The sequence below is a fragment of the Cnephaeus nilssonii genome (assembly GCF_951640355.1).
Source record: "Cnephaeus nilssonii genome assembly, chromosome: 12".
NCBI classification, from domain to species: Eukaryota; Metazoa; Chordata; class Mammalia; order Chiroptera; family Vespertilionidae; genus Cnephaeus; species Cnephaeus nilssonii.
The window spans coordinates 8,373,439-8,393,672 of record NC_137083.1 but is presented as its reverse complement, the minus strand read 5'-3'; the positions used below and the strand labels follow the sequence as shown (position 1 = coordinate 8,393,672).

At 59.0% G+C, this 20,234-nt stretch overlaps 1 protein-coding gene across 6 annotated transcripts in view; it reads right to left on the bottom strand.

Annotated features, from left to right (window-relative positions):
- Positions 1-2,740: 2,740 nt before the first annotated feature.
- Positions 2,741-20,234, bottom strand: part of CRHR2 (corticotropin releasing hormone receptor 2) — a gene marked incomplete at both ends in the record, with an annotated part of 30,539 nt that continues 13,045 nt past the window's right edge. For 3 of the 6 annotated variants that reach the window (XM_079785485.1, XM_079785486.1, XM_079785487.1), the window contains 10 exons: positions 2,741-2,881; positions 3,119-3,160; positions 3,496-3,631; positions 3,806-3,891; positions 7,901-7,973; positions 9,287-9,347; positions 9,852-10,005; positions 10,595-10,712; positions 11,000-11,109; positions 12,404-12,489. In XM_079785485.1, coding sequence (XP_079641611.1) covers positions 2,741-2,881; positions 3,119-3,160; positions 3,496-3,631; positions 3,806-3,891; positions 7,901-7,973; positions 9,287-9,347; positions 9,852-10,005; positions 10,595-10,712; positions 11,000-11,109; positions 12,404-12,489 — 1,007 coding nt within the window. Of the gene's footprint in view, positions 2,882-3,118; positions 3,161-3,495; positions 3,632-3,805; positions 3,892-7,900; positions 7,974-9,286; positions 9,348-9,851; positions 10,006-10,594; positions 10,713-10,999; positions 11,110-12,403; positions 12,490-20,234 lie in introns of those variants that run through there. The other 3 variants (XM_079785488.1, XM_079785489.1, XM_079785490.1) reach the window with 3 other exon arrangements.

Here is a 20,234-nt window from a genome sequence, read left to right as displayed (position 1 = left end):
GGGGCGGACGGGGCCATGAGCCGGCATCTGAGGAGCGGTGATGCGTGTCGGGACTTGGCGCCGAGGCTCTGCGGAGCCTGCGTAGGCTCTCCGGGCGGCCTCTGGGGCCGGGCCGTTGATGGCTCTGGCTCTACAGACCCCCAGGATGCTGGAGGAAGTGGCCATCAGGCCACCTCTGCGTGCACACAAGTCCTGCCAAGACCCGCACGAGGTCTATCTCTCGGGAAGGGACGGTCAGGGCATCCCACCGCCTCCCGATGGGCACGGACCGTGGTGCCTCCCAGCGCCTACCCCGGCCCACGCCCCGCTGGCGCCCAGGTGTCCAGAGTGAGACATTAAACAGGCACCTGCCGGGGCAGCAAAGCCCTGGCAAGGCTGGTCGTTCTCCGTTCCTGTGTTCGCCACGTGCAAAGAGGACTTCGGCGGTGGCCAGCGGACGGGCCGCGTGAGGAGAGGTCGCTGCGCAATCTCGGGCTTTCAGCTCAGGAGCGCGGAGAATCCGGCGACACCGCTTATTCACGTGCCGGGCCGCCCGGCGTGCAGTTGTACAAAACGCACAGAGGGAAGAGGATGCCGAGGCCCTCTCCCTTCTGGCAATAAACATCCGCCCACAGACTCACCCGCAATTAAGTTCCTATCCATTTCAGAAGACGTGTTTTCAATGACTTCCCTTTTTCGGTTTAACAATTCCTTCTAAAAACTCTTAGCAACCCTGTTGTTTTCCTCAAGCACATACTGCATTTTATAGAAAAAAATAACTGTGATCATTCTATTTAGAAGAGTTCTTTAAAAAAAATCCCTTAGAACCTTCGGTCACAGGAAATTAAATATTTCTATTTCGAGCTCTAAATATGTTTTGTGGCAGAGGAATATGGTGAGGTGAGCAGTGAAAGACTTGCAACTGTAAAAATACTTCCTTCGTATAAAATCCCATCGGGGGAGGGGATGGATGGGGTCACAGGTTCAGAGAGGAAAGGAACCGTGTGCGCTCTCCGCCGGCAAAGAGCAGCGGTTGTAATTTTTTTGACAGATGAGGGTAGGTATTTAATCGCCGCTGTGCTCGGAGTCTGTATGCTTTTTTAAAGTATTGTGGCAGTTTTATTTTAACACGCAAATAGTTACCAAATCCCAGAAATCACCTTTCTCACGTGTTTTAAAATCTAGGTAAACAATATTAGACGTCAACTTAAAAACCCAAGACAAGATAGATACAATTTTAAAAATTGGGCGGGGGTGGGGTGGGGTGGGGGTGAGGGGGCGTACCAAGAGCAAAAGCCCTTTTGAACCCTGGCCTCATCACTCCTCCCACCCCTGGGTCCTGGCCCCTCGGGCAGGGCAGCGGGGAGCCAGGACCAGGAGGAAACTGCCCGGGGTTGTTGCTCATGGAGACCACGGGCCTTGTCAACCGGTCCCTCCAGATTCCAGAACCTGGGCCTCTGGGACAGGCCGGGTACAGGCCAGGGTGTGCGGGCCGAGTGGCACAGTACCTCTCGTCTGTGCTGAATTCAACTGCCTGTGGTTGGGGAGGAGGGGCAGATATTGACCTGGGGCAGTGGTCGGCAAACCGCGGCTCGCGAGCCACATGCGGCTCTTTGGCCCCTTGAGTGTGGCTCTTCCACAAAGTACCACGGCCTGGGCGAGTCTATTTTGAAGAAGTGGCGTTAGAAGAAGTTTAAGTTTAAAAAATTTGGCTCTCAAAAGAAATTTCAATCGTTGTACTGTTGATATTTGGCTCTGTTGACTAAGGAGTTTGCCGACCACTGGCCTGGGGGAATGATACGGGTCAGGCCTGCGGTGCGGGGGTCAGAGAGAACCGGCCCAGGCCAGCGCCAGTCTGCAAGGAGGGCGGACCCAGCCCAGCACCCCTTCGGCTGCCTGGTCCCCTTCACCTGTGGGGCTGTTTCCACAGAGACATGGTTTATTCCACAGAGAGCCGGTGTGGTTTCCGAGGGGGCGGCTGATGCCCAGGCTCAGGTGGGGGCAGGGGAGTTAGCTCCTGTCACTGAAGTTGTACTTCAGTTTCTGCTGTGTCTACCCCACGCCTCGTCCCTGCCCGTCCCCCGGCTTCTCTCCGTTTTGTCCTGCACTGTGTACCTTATTGGTCTAAGTGTGGCTGCCCTGGCCCTGTCCCGCCCCCCCCCCCCCCCCCTCAAGCCCTTGAACCTATGGACGAGGCTGAGGTCTCCCAGAAAGGAGTCCGCCTTCTTCAGGAAGCCCCGGGCGGGGGTGGTGTAGACCAGGCTTTGGAGGCAAGAGGCCCTGGGATCAAGCCCTCCAAACTAATCCTTTGCCCCCACCCCGCGACTGCAGAGGGCGCCACTGAGTGTGGCTAACCGGCTCCGGCTGCCGGCAGGAGGGCCCACACCATGAGTGGGGCAGCGGCCAGGCCCCCAGGAACGAGCTGTGGGACTTGGGCAGGTCTTCCGGCCCCGGGCCTCAGTTTCCTCATCGGTGAACGAGGCTTCCATGAGGATCTAGGTGAGCTGGCGTGCACAAATGCCTGCCGACCCGTGCCCCCCGCCGTCTTGCTCTCCTCGGGGTTCCTGCGACTCCTCCGCTCCGGCCGGCTGGCCCGGGTCCCGCGGAGCCCCTGGGGCTGCACAGGCTGGAGAGCTGGTCTCCCCTCCCTCTGTCCCCATCGGGGCTTCGGGCAAGGAGAGCCCGGCGCGGGCGGTGGAGGGGGACGGGGAAGCTGTTCCGACGGACGGGGGAGTGACGGGCGAGGGGGGTGACATGCGGGTCATACAGCGGCCGTCTGCTTGATGCTGTGGAAGCTGATCCGAGTGGGCGAGGTGGGGATGGACATGGCCCGGGCCCCGGGGACTCGGAGGGAGTGATGGTCCCGCCACCGGTGCCACCTCTTCTTCACGGCCGCGCGCACCTGCGGGGGAGGCACAGACGCAGCGGTTCCTGGCTGCGTACTTGACCTCTACGCCGCAGGGGTCCCTCAGGCAGCCCTCCTGTCCCCCCAAGGCGGGTGATCTCCCCAGCCCTCCCCCCTTCTCCCCTGTGCAGCTGAGCAGAGCCAGGGACCCGGCAGCCCGAGGGGCGGGGCGCTCTGTGGGAACCGCCCGGAGTGGGTGAGGCCCTCGGAGCCCGGCCCGGCCCGGCCCCCTACCTCTCCGTTTAAGAAGCAGTAGAAGACAGACACGAAGAAGCCCTGGGAAGGAAGGAGGGCGGTCAGGGGTCTGCGTGGGCATCGCCCGGCCGGGAGCGGGGCAGGGGGCCAGGGAACACTCTGACCCAGAACCCCAGGGGCTCAGAGCGGGGGGGGGGGGGGGCACCCCTCCTGGTGCATGTGTGACAGGTGGCGTGACCCCCCAGAGCAGGTGCTGGGCGACCCAGACCCGCCGGGGTGGGCCCTCCTGGGTCCTGGGGTGGGGGTTCAGTGTGTGCCCGAGTGACCCACATGTGCACCCGTCCCGTGTGACCGTCCCGTGAGGGCACCTGAGCGCCCGGGTCGGGGAGCGCGCTGTGGCCCTCGGCCCTGCCCACCTGGAATGACTGCAGGAAGGAGTTGAAGTAGATGAACACGATCTGCGACAGGTCGTCCTCCCCGGGGTTGACCAGGAAGAGCATGTAGGTGATGCCCAGAAGGGGCAGGAGCACCAGGGTGGCCTTCACCGCCTTCCTGGGGGGGGGGGGGGGCGGGCGGGGAGAAGGGTGACGCAGGTGGGGCCTCACTGGGTGGCGAGAGCTCCCGGGGAGACACAGAGGACCCTGCCCAGAGGTGGGTGCAGGGCCCACGTGGCCTCCATTTCTCCCTGCGGTTGGCGAGCGGGGGGCTAAGGCACCCATCACTTACCTGTACTGGATCGTCTCTGACGTGGTGGATGCTCGTAGTTTGGTCATGAGGATCCTGACGATGTTGAACAGGAACACAAAGTTGATCTGGAGGGAGGGAGTCAGAGAGGGGGAAGGAGGACCAGGAGGTGGTTAGCGCTGAGAGGCAGCCACCTCCCCTGTAAGCCACTGCGAGCCCAAGTTGCACGCACGGCACACTCGTCCCCCCAGCCCCGGCCTGGGGTCCCAAGGCCTCTGCCGGACAGGCAGGCACCCCCTTCTGCTCAGCTGCTGGTCACCTGAGGGTTCCCAGAGGGGAAGCCACTCCAGGCAGCAGAGGACTCAGAGGCCACGCCTCCTGAGGCCTGACTCCGCAGTCCCCCACCCCACTCTGCCCGAGCCCCTCCCCCTCTCTGCTGCGGGGGGTGGGGGGGGTGGGGGGGCAGGGTCCCCCCTCACTACGGAGGGTCTCCTGGAGAAAGACCGCTTCCTGGTGGGCAGGGGGAGAGGGCCTCTTACTGAGGACAGCCCTGCCTGAGGCAGCAGACAGGCCAGCTGGGGTGCTGGTAACCCGGTACCACAGGACTGATGACTCTACCCTCCGTCCCCTGTGCCGGTAAAAGTCCAGAACCTCCGCCCTCCGCAGACACCCGGCAGTCAGTGAAGATGAACGAGCCGCTGGGCCCTCGGGGAGGCTCTGGAAGGGCCTCATTGGGCTTCATTCTGAGCTGTCTCAGCATCCGCGCCCACGGCGCCCGCCTCTCCCCGGGCCCCTGCCTGGCTCCTGCGGGCCTGCGGGCTGCAGGTGTCTGTTAAACCTCGTGGGCTCGTGTGCGTGGCTGTGCTGCCCTCCACACGCTCCCGGCGAGTCTGCGGGTCTGTTCTCTGTGCTGAGTGAGTGTGTATCTGGGGGCAGGGTGTGGCTGTTGTTTTTTGTCTTCATTTGTCTCCACGTGTGAGCAGACAAGAAAGTGAGCGTGTGTGTGGGCCTGACACTAGCAATCCCTTTCAACATGCACACACACACACACACACACACACACACTCTCTCTCTCTCTCTCTCTCTCTCTCACACACACACACACACACACACACACACACACACACACACACTCTTCCCGGGTCTCAGTCCTGAGACTCCATCACTCCTTAACCCTCCTAAGTTCCGGATCCTGGCTGAGGGACACAGGCAGACATCATGAGACAGAGATTCCTGTGGCCTCTGGATGACCCCTAAGTTGAGGTGCTCTGGGAACCCGAGGGGCTCAGACTCCTCGGCCGAAGCCTGCGGCTCTCGTGCCCTCAGCGGCACGGCCTGGCGAGCCCAGGATCAGGGTGGACTGGGAAGCCTTCAGCCAGGGCTGCCCGTGGCCTGCTGAGCCCTGGATCTCCTCAAGGGCCATCCAGGTTACAGCTCCCGCGTTTCTGGTGCATTAACCTGAACACACAGGCCAATCCCAGTGTTCTCACACAAGCAGACAAACGATTTGACCTTCCTGATTCTGACTTCTCCTAGAGGCTGTTGGAATCAAGGTATATTCCCATTTCTGTCACATTTCCCTGCATTAAACCTTATTTACCCATCACCCATCAACCCACTAACCAATTCATTCAATTATCCGCCCGCTCCTACCCATCCACTCACCTACCCACCCACCCACAAATCCATCCAAATAGCTACTCAGCAAGCATGCATCACTTTAGCCATTCACCCCTTTATTTAATGGATGACATAATATACGTCCACCCATCACCCACCCCTTCATGCAGTCCATGAGCATCACTGACTCCTCCTGGCTACAGGCCCTGTTCCAGGTACCGAGGACGAGCAGGAGCAGGGTCTAGGGTGGAGAGTCTGGAAGACAAGGCCTATCCCCTCTTCTCCCGTGAGGCAGGGCAGTTAATGATGATGCCCCCCGCCCCCATCTCAGCCTGGGTCTGTGGAGCCGGAAAGCCACTCTGTCCTCATGAGCTTGTTCCCAGCCTCCCCCTTTACAACATCTGCACCACCTCCCCCACCAGGCACCTTCCTCCCTCCTGCAAGGGAGCCTCTGACCCCCTAGTCCACACGGTGGTCTCCATTCTTGAACCCCACTCTTCCCCCTGCCAAACCCAAGCTCTTCAGTGAGCACCGGCTACTGCACTCTAATCTTGTCCAGCCTGAGTTTGTTTCATTCATTCACTCATTCATTCATTCATTCAGTGAGGGCCATGTGCCTGACTCTGAGCTGGGCACTGACGGTAGGAAGTGGACTTGGCTCTCGGTCTGGGGTGAGGGGTGCATTGCATTTTTCTTAAGGGGTCAGGAAGCCCTGGAGAAATGGCATGTGAACCGAGAAAGTGGGGGCGTGTTCCCGGCAGCGAAAGAGCCAGGGAGGAACGCCCTGGCGTGGGGGCGGTGGGCTGGATGGCGGCCAGCGTGGCTGAGGTGAGGCAGAGGAATCAGGACACAGGTCCAGGAGGGAGGTGGGACTAGCTGGGAACCCAAAGCACGAGATTCCTTCCTGCAGGGCCCTCTCAGCTCGGGGTGGGGCAGGGCCCCCAAGCACATATCCTACAGCGACGATGGCACAGGTGGTGGGGGACCAGCCCCTGAGTCTCAGCTCAGCTAGCAGTTAGTGGTGACCTTGGCCAGATCGCACCCTCTCTCAGTGTTTTCATCTGTGAAATGAGAAGCAGCTCCCTACTTCTCCCAGACACGGGGGAATTCGAGGACTGGACAGCACAGGGATGGAGCTTCTAGAAGGGCTGACCCTTGGCACCTGGAAGCCCGGTTGGTGCAAACAGCTGGGTGTGGGCTGGGTCCAAAGGCAAGGACACGCAAAATGCCCTGGAGGTGAGGGTGGAGCCGGGAATTGGGCACGGAGAGAAAGCTGGTTGAGTCTTGTCTGCCTTCCTCCACTCATTTCCTCACCACTGTCCCACCTGCTTGCACCGGGGCTTGCTCCCCACTGTCGTTGGTCCCTCATCCAGGCCAGCCTTCCTTGGCTGGGTCCCAGGCCTGTCCTCCAGGAGGGCTCTCAGCAGCTGCCCGGGAGGGACTGGGTCTCATGGAGTTTCCATTCATACTGGGGGCGAGGGGCTCATTGCAGCTGGGACCCCAAGGACCATCCTTCCCCCACGCACTGCTGCCACGGACTGGCTTTGCCTCTGAAATAACAGAGCCCTGATGGTGCAATTTCAGGCCGGGGGTGAGAAACCGTCTCAGTCATCTCCAGTGCACATACATCAAGGACACTCCGAGGACGGGGGTCAAATGAATCCGGGAAAAAGTCACAAAAACGAGAGTAAGGCAATAAAAGAGATAAACAGTCACCGCCCTCAAGGTAGACCAAGGAGGCCTTCATTAGGCACCTGCTGTGTGCAAGAGGCGGATGGACGCCGCTCTCTCAGTTCCCAGGAGCGTGTGGCCCTTTAAGGGCTGGTACCTACAGGAGCCTGAAATTACCGAGCCTGAAATGAGTCTTACATAAATGCCAACTTCTTAGGGGCCTTTCTGTGCGTCTCTCTCCTTTATGTGTGATATATAACGGGCTCATTTTTGCAGAATGCAGCCCCTACTTAAACTCCACCTTAATTAAAGCTCGCTGTGGATTAAAGATGGGTGGCAATTGTACCACAGATTCAAAAACATTTGGCAAAGGGCGGGGAGGTGAACTAGGAACAATTGCTCATTACGCTTCATTCTGGTACCAGGGCCCCAGGCTGGGGCTGGGCTGGGCCCCGAGGAGGCTGCTGGGGGAGGACAGGGGTAGAGGTCCGGGCTGAACAGAAGCCTGCACACCCTTCTCTGGCCACCGCTGCCCCCTCGCCTGGCGGGCTCAGCGTTTACCTGGCATGGGGATGTCACCTGTGGGAGGGCACTAGCAACCGGCCAGTCAGACCCATTCTCTGCCCAGAGGAAGAGCCCAGTGCCAGGGAGGGGAGGGGCTGCATGGACACAGAGCGAGGGGAGAGCGAGCTGGGAAGGAAGGGAGGTGTCAGGAAGCCGGTGGCATGGACGGAGTGTGTACAGGGGGTGGGGGGGCTCTCCATGCCACGTCGCTCCCTCATGCCTCTGCTGGGTGGGTCCTCGGCTGCTCCCCTGGTCCCCAGCCCTGTCCCAGTGTCCACCTACCAGGAGCACGAGGAGGATGGGGCCCTGGTAGATGTAGTCCACTAGGTCGCCCGGCCCCTTCCCGAACCAGCACCTGCAAAGGTGGGGGCTGTCAGTGGCCTGCTGAGCCGCAGCGGGGGCACCACCGCAGACTCAGGCCCAGGGGCCTCCAGCTTGACCCTCCCTGACACCCATCCTCCAGGGCTGGACCTTCCCCAGCAGCCCGGGGGCATGGTCCCGGCCCCACTGACCACTGTGCTCACCCCGGCTGCCTTTGGTCTTGCTTAGAGGGTCTCCCCAGCCAGGCTGAGGGTGGCCTGAGTCGCCTCCTCCTCCTCCCCGTCCTCCCCCTCCTCCTCCTCCTTCTCCTCCTCACTCCCGCACCCATTCTAGATTGCTGGGCCCAGGGCTCATGAGGGAGAGCTGGGCTGCCCCCTCACTGGTCTCGGGTCCAGCCGCCTGTGCCCCTGTTCATGCATGGCTTAGAAGCCCCTGCTCCGGGTGCCAGGCACCCCGCTGCACCAACAGCAGGAGCCGCCTCCTGCCCGAGCCTGCCTTCCTCCAGCCGAGCCCCATTCATCGCGGGGGCGGCCTGCTGCTGCCAGCGGCTTCTTGGTTGCTCTCTAGGGCGAATGGAGGGTGAAGCTTCGGGGTCTGGGTCTGGGGGCCGGGCTGGGCCAGGACCTCGTCCTGGACCTGGAGAAGGGCCCACGTCTATGTCCCTGCCCCCTCAGAGGGCATCCGGTGCACCTGGCTCCGACAGGCATCTCTCAGCTGCCTCCCAGCACCGGGGTTTCTGGTCTCTGCTCGAATACCCCCTGTGACAGGAGGCTCCCTCTCCTTCCGCACAATGATGACAGCTGCCCCTTGATTCTTGGGTAGCTTTTATCATCATGAGCGCTTCCGAATGCCGAGTTCCTGGACTGCGCCCCATTCCTGCCCCCACCCCCAAATCCCATCTGCTCTCTCCAGCCTCGGGGATGCCCTGGAGGCTTGTGTGCAGACACTGACGGTCCCCTGTCCTCTCTCCTCTCAGCTGGTGGCGCCTGGCTTCCCAGCCGCTCCCTGTCGGACCCAGGACCACGTTGCCATCATCTGCGCCGTGGCTTCGTATGGCAGAGGCTCTGACGCAGGTAAGTCCCAGGACACGCCGCAGCCCCGGGGTCTGTGAGAGGGAGGAAGCCCTCCCAAAGGCCACAGGGCGCTTAAAGGAGCCAGAAATCCTAACTCAGTTCAACCGACCACAGGCGCACCTCTGGGTGCCCGGGCTGTATTTTCCCACCTAAGGACGAGGAAAGGCCGATCTGTCCCGTGTGGCTGCCACACCTCCCTACGGCTTGGCGGAGCCCACGGCTGCCCCATCCGGACACCCCTGACCCTGACCCATGGCTGGCCTGTCCGACTCACTGTTTATTCTCATAGTAGAGCTTGCCAAGGGCCCAGGCGATGATGAGGGGGCAGGGGATGCCTGAAAAAAAGACAGACATGGCTGTAGTGGACAGACAGGTGGACAGGGGACCCGCTTGTAGAACACAGGGTAGGGGGACCGTAAGGGGCCCGAGACCATGTTCCCAATCATCCACTGCAGACCCCCCATGACCAAGGGCCTGTCCCTAGACCCCAACCCCTGCCCCTCCAGCACCCTCAGCCATCTCCTCCGGGCAGGCCAGAGAGAGCAGGGGGCTGGGTGTTCTGATAGAGACGTGCTGCTGGCGGCTTCTGGTCCAGAGCCAGAGACCAAGGCCTTGGATCCGCCGCTCCAGGCGGGAGACAGGTCCCTGTGTGGGAGGCGCTTTGGAGGGACTCTTTGCTTCCTCCTGGCCAGCCTGGAGGGGACTGGCTGCGCTGGGGACTGTCCTGGGGATGGTGGGCAGGGCTGTGGGTCTGTCCTGGGACCCAAGATGAAGAGAAATGACCTTGACAGTAGCACCCCCTCCCCGCTTGGCCCTGCCACCCCCCTGGGGACCCTCACACCATCCGATGAAGAGGAAGAGCCACTTGCGCAGGCGCTCGGTGGAGTAGGTCATGACGATGGCCGTGTGCAGGTAGCAGCCCTCGACAAACATCCAGAAGAAGTTGGTCACCACGAAGTAGTTGAAGACGGTGGTGATGCAGCGGCACCAGACCTGCACGGCAGGCGGCCGTCAGGGCTGCGGCCGGGCCGGGCCCAAGTGTGTGGCCGGGGCGCCGGTGGAGGGCCGGTCATTTCAGTGGTTCATGGACATGGCATCGACCGCCCTCAAATCCCCTCCTGGGTGGGTTAGCCCTCGTCATTGCTCGCTCACTGCTTCAGACTGAGCGGACGCGCCGTCGCCCGCCCAGCACGGGGGTGTCTGACCTCCTCCAAGGTTTCTGATTCCCCCTTTTAGCCAAGAACGAGGGGCTGGCTCCCAGCGGCCTGCAGGTAGAGGCTGGAGGGCACCGCTGTTGTGTTGCCGGGGTGCTATTTTTGGGGGGTCACCTTTAACCCATACGTCACACTGGTTTCCATTTAGGGATGGGAGGTGAGCGTTCATGTAGGAAAGTGATTTCAGGTGGAGTGATTCGATGAAAAGAAAACTGTGACATAAATAACAGTGCGGGGTCCATGAAGGTGGGCGGAGCCATGGTTTGGGAGAATGAATGTTGGTTGCTGCTCTTTGGCCCCCCCCCCGCCCCCCAGCAGCAGGGCTCCCCCCCACCCCTGGGCCCAGCCCCAACCGGTTGCCCAATGACCTCATTGCTCTCATGCACTTCGTGGTCGATGAGCTGCAGCAGGAACCACGTGACATTCCGCAGGATAAAGGTGCCGATCAGGTTCCAGTGGATCACATTCCGAAGACAGCGAATGCTCCTGCAGGAGGCCAGGTCAGGGGTCAGCCAGGATCAGGGGTCAGCGAGGGCTGAGCCTCAGGAGGCCAGGTAGGGACAGCCTGGCATGAGGGCAGGGTTGCACCAGGAGCCAGAGTCCCTCTCACTGCCGGCCTCCCCATGGCATCCATGTGCCTGCCGGGCGCGCCTCCCCCACACGCCCTCCGTCTGCTGGCTCCAGGGCCCCTGGGGCGGAGGTGAGTGCCTGGGACAGGCGAAGGGGGTGTTGTGGGAGGAGGACAGGGAGGAATCGGGGGAGGGGCGACTCACCGCAGGGCCAGGAAAAGCAGGAAAGCGGCCGTGAGGGCTGCCATGGAGACGCAGTGGCCCAGGTAGTTGACCATGTGGGCGATGTGGAAGTGCAGCTCGTACTTCCTCTGCTGGACAGACAGACAGACAGACAGACATACGGGCAGATGGAGGCATGGGGCCACCGGAAGGCGGTGCTGAGCACTCCAGCGATGGCCGCCCTGCGTGTCCTGGCCCGGAGGGCAGAGGGCTCCTCCCTGCGGCTCCCTGCCTTTGGTTTGCTGCTGGGTGGCTCTTGGTATGAGCGGCTGTGGTCAGGCCTCCCGACATGCCATTTTGGAGCAGGTTTGGACATAGTGGATTCTGAGACATGCCAGAGGTGCGGGTAGATTTTATTTTCTTTTTAATTCTGGATTGGGAGTTGCCACCGCTGTGTTTAGTCTCAGCTCAGAACCCAGCCGGCTGAGCAACTGAGGGTGAGTTGACTCAAATCTCTGGGCCTCGGTTTGACATCTGCACAATGGGGCCACCCTGCCACCCTGTGACTCAGAAGCAGTGACTGCTGGGAGGTCTGAGGGTTGCCCTGGCATCAGTCTGCCCTTGGGTGTAGCCATGGGTGGGGCAGGTGTGTTGTCTGCAGCGGCTTAAGAACAATATCAAAATCCAATAAAAGCCATTGTGCTTTTTATTATCCCCACGGGCTGGCAATTCTAGACAGGCGGTGATGAAGGACTCCTTCCTGCCACAGGGGGCGCTCTCCCAGCCCCATTTGGTTTGCCCCCCTCAGAGGGGCCGTGAGACAGAGGCCGGAGCAAACCTCTCTCCTTGAGGACCGTCCCGCTGGCCACGCCCGTGGCCCTCACCGCAGTGGCCCTTTGGCTCACGTGTTGAAGAATCACTTTCTCAGGGTGGACAAATGGTCTTCTCCCGGCCCCTGAGGACTGTGTTTGGTGAGTGAGGAGGGGCCTGGAGGCGGGACGTATCCTTTTGGGTCAGAACTGAAGCGTAGCTTTAAAGGGGAGGTGGCTGGCCCCGCAGGCAGCAGGGAACTCCGTTTCAGAGCAAGAGGGGCTAGTGGGGTCTGAGCAGGACCCAGCTTCCTGTGGGCCTGCCCTTCTGGGGGCTGCACTCATGTCCACGTGGAGTCAGAGTTAGAGTGCCACCTGGGGAAACTGAGGCCCAGGGAGGAAGGAAGTCACACAGCCTGTGAGATGTTGGGGCACCGGCTACAGAGTCATTCCCTTCTTGTGTCACGTGCCACCCTTCTCTACCTCACCACAGTGTCCCTCAACACAGGGTGGGACGTGGGGCAGGGGTCAGAGGTGCAGAATGGAGTGGTTGGGAGACAGGCCTGGTTCTGCCACCCCGGGGATCCTGTGTGCTCACCCTGAGTCCATCAGGGTCAGGGCAGGGGGAGCCACTCACCTTGTCCTCCAAAATGGGCACACACTGCGAGTAGTTGAGCCGTGAGGCCCAGGTCCCGTTCTCCAAGCACTCTCGGTAGGCATTTCCTGCAAAAGACGCCAACCACCACGAGGCAGGTCACTCCCCTCCTCAAGAACCCTCCCTGGCTCCCCGGTTCCCCCAGGACAAGGCCCATACCTCTCAGCTTCCCTCGGGCAGGAAACACAACACGCACCTACAAGTTCATCTGAAAGTCGTGTGTGTGAAAACTGCACACGAGACTTAACCACGCGCGGCAGCTAAGAGGCATGAATAATAAACCCATTTCCGCACAGTCTTAGACTAGTTCGAACACTCCCTTTAATTTTGTTTGAAACGGAACCCAACTGTAAGCCCTGAGTGGTGGGTGAAGACTCACTGCTTTCAGCCGAATGATTTCCATTCTTATCTCAACCACGTTATGCTTACATGGCCCATACTTTTCCTACCAGGATCCGGGCTGTCACTGCAATAACAGCGGCCACTGACACAGCAGGTGTTTGCCACGCACCACATCCCCTCTGCTTTCTACTGGCTGTGCGCTCAATCTCCACAGCAACCCCGTGAAAGAGCTACTAACACGAACCCATTTCACGGAGGGGAAACTGAGGCACAAAGCGATTGGGCTGCCTGCCAAAGACACAAGAACGAGAAGAGGATTCAGACCCAGGAGGCCAGGCTTCAGGCTTGATGTTCATAACCTCTAGGCTACTGAGCACATAGGAATGGGGGGCATTTGGGGAAACAGGACCATTCTGCTGACCTTGAGCCCCGGCTGCCTGGGTGGCCCCCACGTGATGTCTCTCAATGTCTGAGCCTCTGTTAAAGTTGGAATGTGACGTGTGAAAAGACCTTTCAGAACCTCCATGTCTGATGTACCAAAGTGCAGGTTTTATCCAAGGGAGATGTACGAAAGTCATAGAATGTTTGTGTTTATCTTTCTTTCATTCTAGCTTGACGTCAAGGTCTCCTTTCTAAGCCACCTCCTCCAGGTAGCCCACCCTCGCACCGGGAGCAATCCTTCCCACCTGAGAACTCCCAAAGCCCTTCGCTGGCTTCTGCTCTGCATTGCATGATTAGTATGACTCTTACCTCCCCCACTTGGTTATAAATTCTAAGTGCTCCATTGTTGGGGTGATCTGTACCAGGCTTCTGCTCTCTGGCTACTGAACGGTTGTCTGCAGAATTTTCTTTTGGCTTCTGTTAGACTAGAGGCCCAGCGCATGAATTCGTGCATGGGTGGGTCCAGCTGGCCCGCCCTGAGGGGATGTGTCCCCGCCCCCTGGTTGAACTCCCAGTTGAGGGGACAATTTGCATATTAGCCTTTTATTATATAGGATATACAATATAAAGCTAATGAAGATACACAGCACACAGAACACAAGTGCAGAGCTGGAGGGGGGACTTAGATCGTCTTTGGAAGCAGTGAGTTCTGAGATAATTAAGTTACATAAAAAACCACTTCCATCGAGCTGACAGTGAGCAAAAAGCAATGGAATTATTAAGGAGCACTTGCTGAGGAGCAGGAGCAATGGTGGAGATTCTATTAGCTTAATTGCTTTTTAATTCGGTGCTCTGAGCGCACAGATTTTTCAAATTCAGCGTGGTTACTGGCCTCTTCCTGCCCCTGGGCCCTGCCAGCGTGAGGCTGCCTCTGGCAGGACCCTGGCCCTGGAGTATTCCCCAGGCCAATGCTGGTCCGACACCAATTCCAACCCCAACGTGAGGACACCACGGCACCCAGTTCCTCACTTAGGTTTTCTCCCTCCTCAGGGGACCTTGGCTAAGTCCCTTCCTTCTTGGCCTCTGTTTCCCCTCTCAGAAACAGTAATGTAAATTTCTGTTTTACTACAGAAAGGTTGTGTGTTAAGAGAGTCTGATGCAGAGGGTCAGTGAAGTCGCTGAACTAAAGGACAGAGTGTAGGGTGAAGCCGAAAGGACCCCTGTCAAGGTATCTTAGGAGGGCAGGTCCTTTTGTAAAATAAACACCTGTCCCTCTCCACAGGCCTGTGTGAGGTGAGACAGACCCTGATTCTACCTGTGGTTCAAAGTGAAAAGTTTATCTTCTGGGAATGTATTCATAGATGTTACCTGGCTTTCTTGACATTCATGGCTAAGCCCTTTCCTCCAGGAAGGCCTCCTTGATTGCTCCCATCTCGCAGCTCCTTCTCTCTCAAGATTCCCCACACCCAGTTCCAACAATGTGAGCCTCACACTTCTGGCCCTTGCTCATGATCTGGCCTGAGTTGATCAGTGTGGGACTCCCTGTGGGCAGGCCCCAGAGTACTCATTTCCATAGTATGGTATCTCAGCTGGTACTGACCACAGGAAGGCTTATGGATGGCAGAGGGTCAGGATAGAGATGCTGCAAATCTGAGACCTTTCTGGTCCCTCGTGTCAATGCCGCTGCGGTACCGAGTTCTGTGAATTCTTTTATTTTTTGGAGTCCACCCCCCTTCTGTCCATCCCACCACTCCCTCTCTAGTCATCTTACCTAGACGGGCACAACAGCCTCCTATCTTGCATCCCTGCTTCTTCTCTCACCCCTTGACTTTCTCTATCCTTTACCCCAACTGTGAGAGTGATCATGTTGTTTTATGCTTAAAAGCCACAGGCAGCTTTTGATTGCTCTTGAGGATAAAGCCCAACATTCTCAGTGTGATATCCAAGGTGCTGGACACTCGTGCCCAGCCTAACTTTCCTGGCCCATCCCCAGCGGTCTCCCCGGCAGCTGACATTGGCACTAGCAGGCAGGGCCCACACTGTCTCTCTGCTGAACCAGTCCCTGAAACGCCCTCCTCACGCTTACCCACTGCCCACTGGCAAACTCCTATCTTCTAAACCCCTGCCCAAATGCCAGCTCCTGGAGGTTCCTTTAACATCTGAGGTATTAATACTCTCTTCTCTCTTTTTACACCTCCTCTATGCCTCCCAGTCCTTGGAACATAGGCTTTCATACTCTATTGCCCTTGAACCACAGCAACACATCCATTTCATATCACAATCCAGTATACACACACACACACACACACACACACACACACACACACACTGCATTACTGAATTCACCTCCACAAAGTGACATTTATCTTAACTACAGTCATATTTTTTCTTTATATTCTATTCCAACGAATTCTGTTTATTTTATGTACAAATGCTGGTCATGACCCCACTGAATTGACTTCACAATCCACTGTTGTGCTACAACCTCTCGTGTGACAAACAGGCATCTCTTTTCGAGCATTTGCCATGATTCACTGCACATCATCTCACTGGACTTGATCCTACTCTTTGCTACTGAAGTTGAGCTCCCTGGGGACAGACCAGTAGGCACAGACAGACTGCACTGGAGTCATCAGATCCCCCTCAGGAGACTGTGTCGAATTGACTCAGGTCAGCCGAAACCTTGGGAAGCAGGGTCTGGGATGTGGGATGTGGTAGCAGGAGGGGGTTTCCCTCAGAAGCCCAGGCATGCCCGGGAATGAGGTTCTGTCTACAGACACTGGGTACCAGGGGACTGGCAGACAGATGTCCCCAGCTCTTCAGGGGAGCTGGCTAATGAGGATGCTGAGCCCTTAGGCACAGCCTGGGACAGGAGAGTGACAGACAAGGGAAGAGTCTCCTCTGGGAACCACAGGGAGATGGGCACGGAACGTCCTAGGACAGGTGGCCAGGCCAGAGTCTTGGGGACGGATGCAGTGAGGTGGATGTCTGTTACCACAGCAACACAGGTGCCCCTGCCAAAGATCGATGCCGGTGGTGTGCAGTGTGGCCCGCCAGGGGCATTAGGGTCTGAGTGATATGGGCAGGGTGTTGTCCTCCAGGGCTCTGCGGCCTGGGAAGCCTGGACCCCCTCCCCAGCAGCGTGCTAGGACGCTGCACCAGAGTGGCCCTGGCCTGTTGAAAGGGCTCTCTTCCTTTCCGATGCTGCCACTGTAATAGCAGTGCCTGGGTCAGGCAGTCACCTGAGCGGTCCAGGTGCCTGGCTGGGAAAAGATGGGGGCCTATATTTTAGCTGTAGTTTTCTCTCTGGCTGGCTAAGTCCCTTCCTTCTTGGCCTCAATTTCCCCTCTCAGAAACAGTAAGGCAAATTTCTTCTCAAGGATGGTATTGGCATCACAGGTGGGTCAAGTATTATAAATATATAAAGTATATATAAAGCATCTCAACCCATAGCCTGTGGACCGGGGGGGGGGGGGGTCCTGGGGAAGCTCTGCTCTGGTTCCTACCCCAGCCTGGGCTGTCCCCTGTTCACCCCAACCAGCCTGGAGTGCCCTGCTCGGGCCCCTCCTCCCACGTGTCCTGTGGTCCTCACAGCTACAGAAGAGCTGCTGCCTCCTCCTGGACAAGGTCCACTTTCCTCCTGAGGAATTGCCCAGCCCAGCCCAGCCCAGCTCAGCCTCCGGGACCTCAGGCCCTGTTGGGAATGGCTGGCCCCATCTGTACGGAGGCATCTCCTAGAACAGGGGATAAAGGGACACTCCACCTAACCCAACCCCATGGAGAGGATGGGTCCCCACGTCCCAGAACCCGCTTCTAGACACATGCTGAAGCATGGATAGTGTTCACATGGAAACACATCAGCTGAGTGGTCTCCAGCCAGACGGGTCGGTCTTTGCATTGGGTCCGCCTGCTGTGCAGGAATCTCCTCTTCGGCTCTGAGGGGACAGAGATGACAGGAAAGGCTGAGCTCAGCCCTCAGGCGGCCCAGGCAGCTTAAAGACCAGACTCACACAAATCCACAGTCAGGGGCTGGGAAGAGGGGCTGGGAAGGGGGGGTGCTCAAGATGCTAAGAGCCAGTAGTGACCACGAGTCACTGTGACAATCCCAAACATCCCTACATCACCTTCAAGGGCCCACTAGGTTGGCACTGCTATCTCTGTTATTCTAACCGGCAAGGCATAGGAGATAGGACATAGAAGACAGGGACAATTTTCGTGGTAGTTATGGGGGACAGAGTGCAAGAGACAGGTTGGGCGTGGGGAGTGAGTAGGACTGTGGTGGAGGGTCAGTAATGTGGTCATTGGATCATGAAAAGGAGGAAGGTGCTGGCAGATGCTACCAGGAAGGTGGGAAGGACCAGAAGCAACACTCATTGAAGGAATGAGGTCACTGGGCATGACAGGAATGTTCAGCACCACGGACAGCGGAGCAGACCCAATCCCCACCATCTATGCAGGTGCCCCTACCTACCTTGGAGAGATCCTAGAACCCAGCGCTCTCACCCTGCCTTCAGCCCATGGCCCTGGGCCCAGCCCAAGAAGGCTACACTAATTCATGTCCCTCTTGAAGACCAAGCTTCCGCCCTAGATCCTCCAGATGCTCCCAGGACTGCTCCAGCCCACCTGCGGGTTCAGTTGCTACCTCTCCTAGTGCATGCTGGTCGGGATTTCCCAGCTAGCCTAAGGAGGCAAGGTCTAGGTCACCCTCTCCTCCTGTCCTTTCCGAAGGGCTACATAGAGCTGAGCACACAGGGGCTCCGGATGGACCGAGGTGATGCTGTTGCCTAGGTGACTGGGTAGCCCTGAGTGAGGATGAGAGGCTTGGAGTGGGCCAAGGGGACAGCCTGCCACCCAGGCCTCACCGAGCTGCATGGCAAATGCAAAAGCTGCCGTCACACACGCGGGGAGCATGTAGGGTCTCATACGCGTGTCACGGGTAAGTTGCGCCCTGTTTCCAGAACTGCTGACACTGTAAGTCCAACCCCACCTGGGGTAGGGGTGTCCGTCTACAATAGCAAACTTGTGGCCAGCGTCCTCCAGATTCAGGGCCAGAGATCCTTGACTGTCCCCTGAAAAGCACGTTGGAAACAGAGCCAGCAGGCGTCTCCTTGGGAACTTAAGAGGGGGAGGCAACTTGTCCCTGACTGGTCTAAAGGGGCCCAAAGAGGGAGAGTGACATGTCCAGGGTCACCAGCAACGCACAGGCAGAACTAGATCTCTCTCCCCTGGGACACACTTTCTCATGGGAGACCCTGGAGCTGGCTTTTCTGGGAAAAAGAGGCTCTCTCTTGCTACACCAGGTCCCAGAAGGTGCAGTCAGCTGTGCCCTCTGCCATGCCTATCTGGGACCCGCCTCGAGGCTCCAACCCTACACCAGGCCTGTCTTTGAGAATTGTGACATCCCCACTGCGTCAAGGCCCAACCTCACCCTCTCCATGAAGCCTTCCAGGAACGCTCCAGTGCCCACCAAGCCCCCCTTCCCAGCCCCTGACTGTGGATTTGTGTGAGTCTGGTCTTTAAGCTGCCTGGGCCGCCTGAGGGATGAGCTCGGCCTTTCCTGTCATCTCTGTCCCCTCAGAGCCGAAGAGGAGATTCCTGCACAGCAGGGGGACCCAATGCAAAGACCGACCCGTCTGGCTGGAGACCACTCCGCTGATGTGTTTCCATGTGAACACTATCCATGCTTCAGCACGTGTCTAGAAGGGGGTTCTGGGAAGTGGGGACCCATCCTCTCCATGGGGTTGGGTTAGGTGGAGTGTCCCTTTATCCCCTGTTCTAGGAGATGCCTCCGTACAGATGGGGCCAGCCATTCCCAACAGGGCCTGAGGTCCCGGAGGCTGAGCTGGGCTGGGCTGGGCAATTCCTCAGGAGGAAAGTGGACCTTGTCCAGGAGGAGGCAGCAGCTCTTCTGTTGCTGTGAGGACCACAGGACACGCGGGAGGAGGGGCCCGAGCAGGGCATTCCAGGCTGGTTGGGGTGAACAGGGGACAGCCCAGGCTGGGGTAGGAACCAGAGCAGAGCTTCCCCAGCGCCCCCCCCACCCCCCCCCCCACCCCCGGTCCACAGGCTATGGGTTGAGATGCTTTATCACCCCCCTTAACCCTTAGTCTCCTGGCCCAGGCTGACTCAGGGACCCCGAGTTCCACGGCCACACCCCACACAGCTCACAGAACCCTAAAAATACAGTGTTATAATCTCAGGACTGAGGAGCATGGACGTCATCCCTGCTGCTTGCACACCTCCCGGGGCGGGGACCTCGCTTCCAGCAGGGAGGTCTGTTTAACCCTGGAGAGAAAGCATGTCCTCAGAGGAGGCAGGGCTCCTCCTGAGCGGCCTCACTGTCTCCACCATCCCCTTCCGGTAGGGGCTCCTCTGCTGCTGGGCCCTCGGGCCCAGGCGAGCCCTCCCCCGGAGCAGTGCCCACAGGGGAGTGTGCTTGGCCTCAGATGCAGGCACTGCTGTCTGGCCCTCTAACCGTCTCTCTCAGCAAAGGCCTCAAGCTCTAAGAGCTCAGACGTGTGTGTGTGTGTGTGTGTGTGTGTGTGTGTGTGTGTGTGTACACGTGTGCTTGAGAGGGGTGGGCGAGCGGTGCCACCCTTCAGACAGACACTCAGAGAGAGGTTGCTACCATGTTCCCAGCACGGGGCTTCTGACACCCTGCTCCCTCCCCGGAGGCCCCCTGCCGGTGGGTGGGGCTGGAGAGGTGAGTGGCCTTCAGGGGGACCCGTGATTGCTGCCCTGGCTCCTGCCTGGCTCCCACCGGACCTTGCACGGGGCATAGACTCAGGCAGCCCCCACTCCCAGGGCTGGTGCTGAACAATCCCACCTGGATGCTGGGCGGCTCCCCGGCCTCCAGCCAGGAGGAAGGGGCACAGGCTGTCCCCGGGGGAGGCGGGGTGGTCCTGAGACCTGGGGCGCTGCAGGAAACCCGCCCACGGCCTCTGACTCAGCCCAAGGGTCAGTCTGGAGACACGGGGTAGGACAGGCAGCACCCCACACTCTGGCCCAGAAGCTTCTGTGCCCCGCGTGCTTTCCCAACACAGGCGCTTGGCTGCCTCCTGCCCTCCCCTCTCTGGGGTGAAGAGTGACA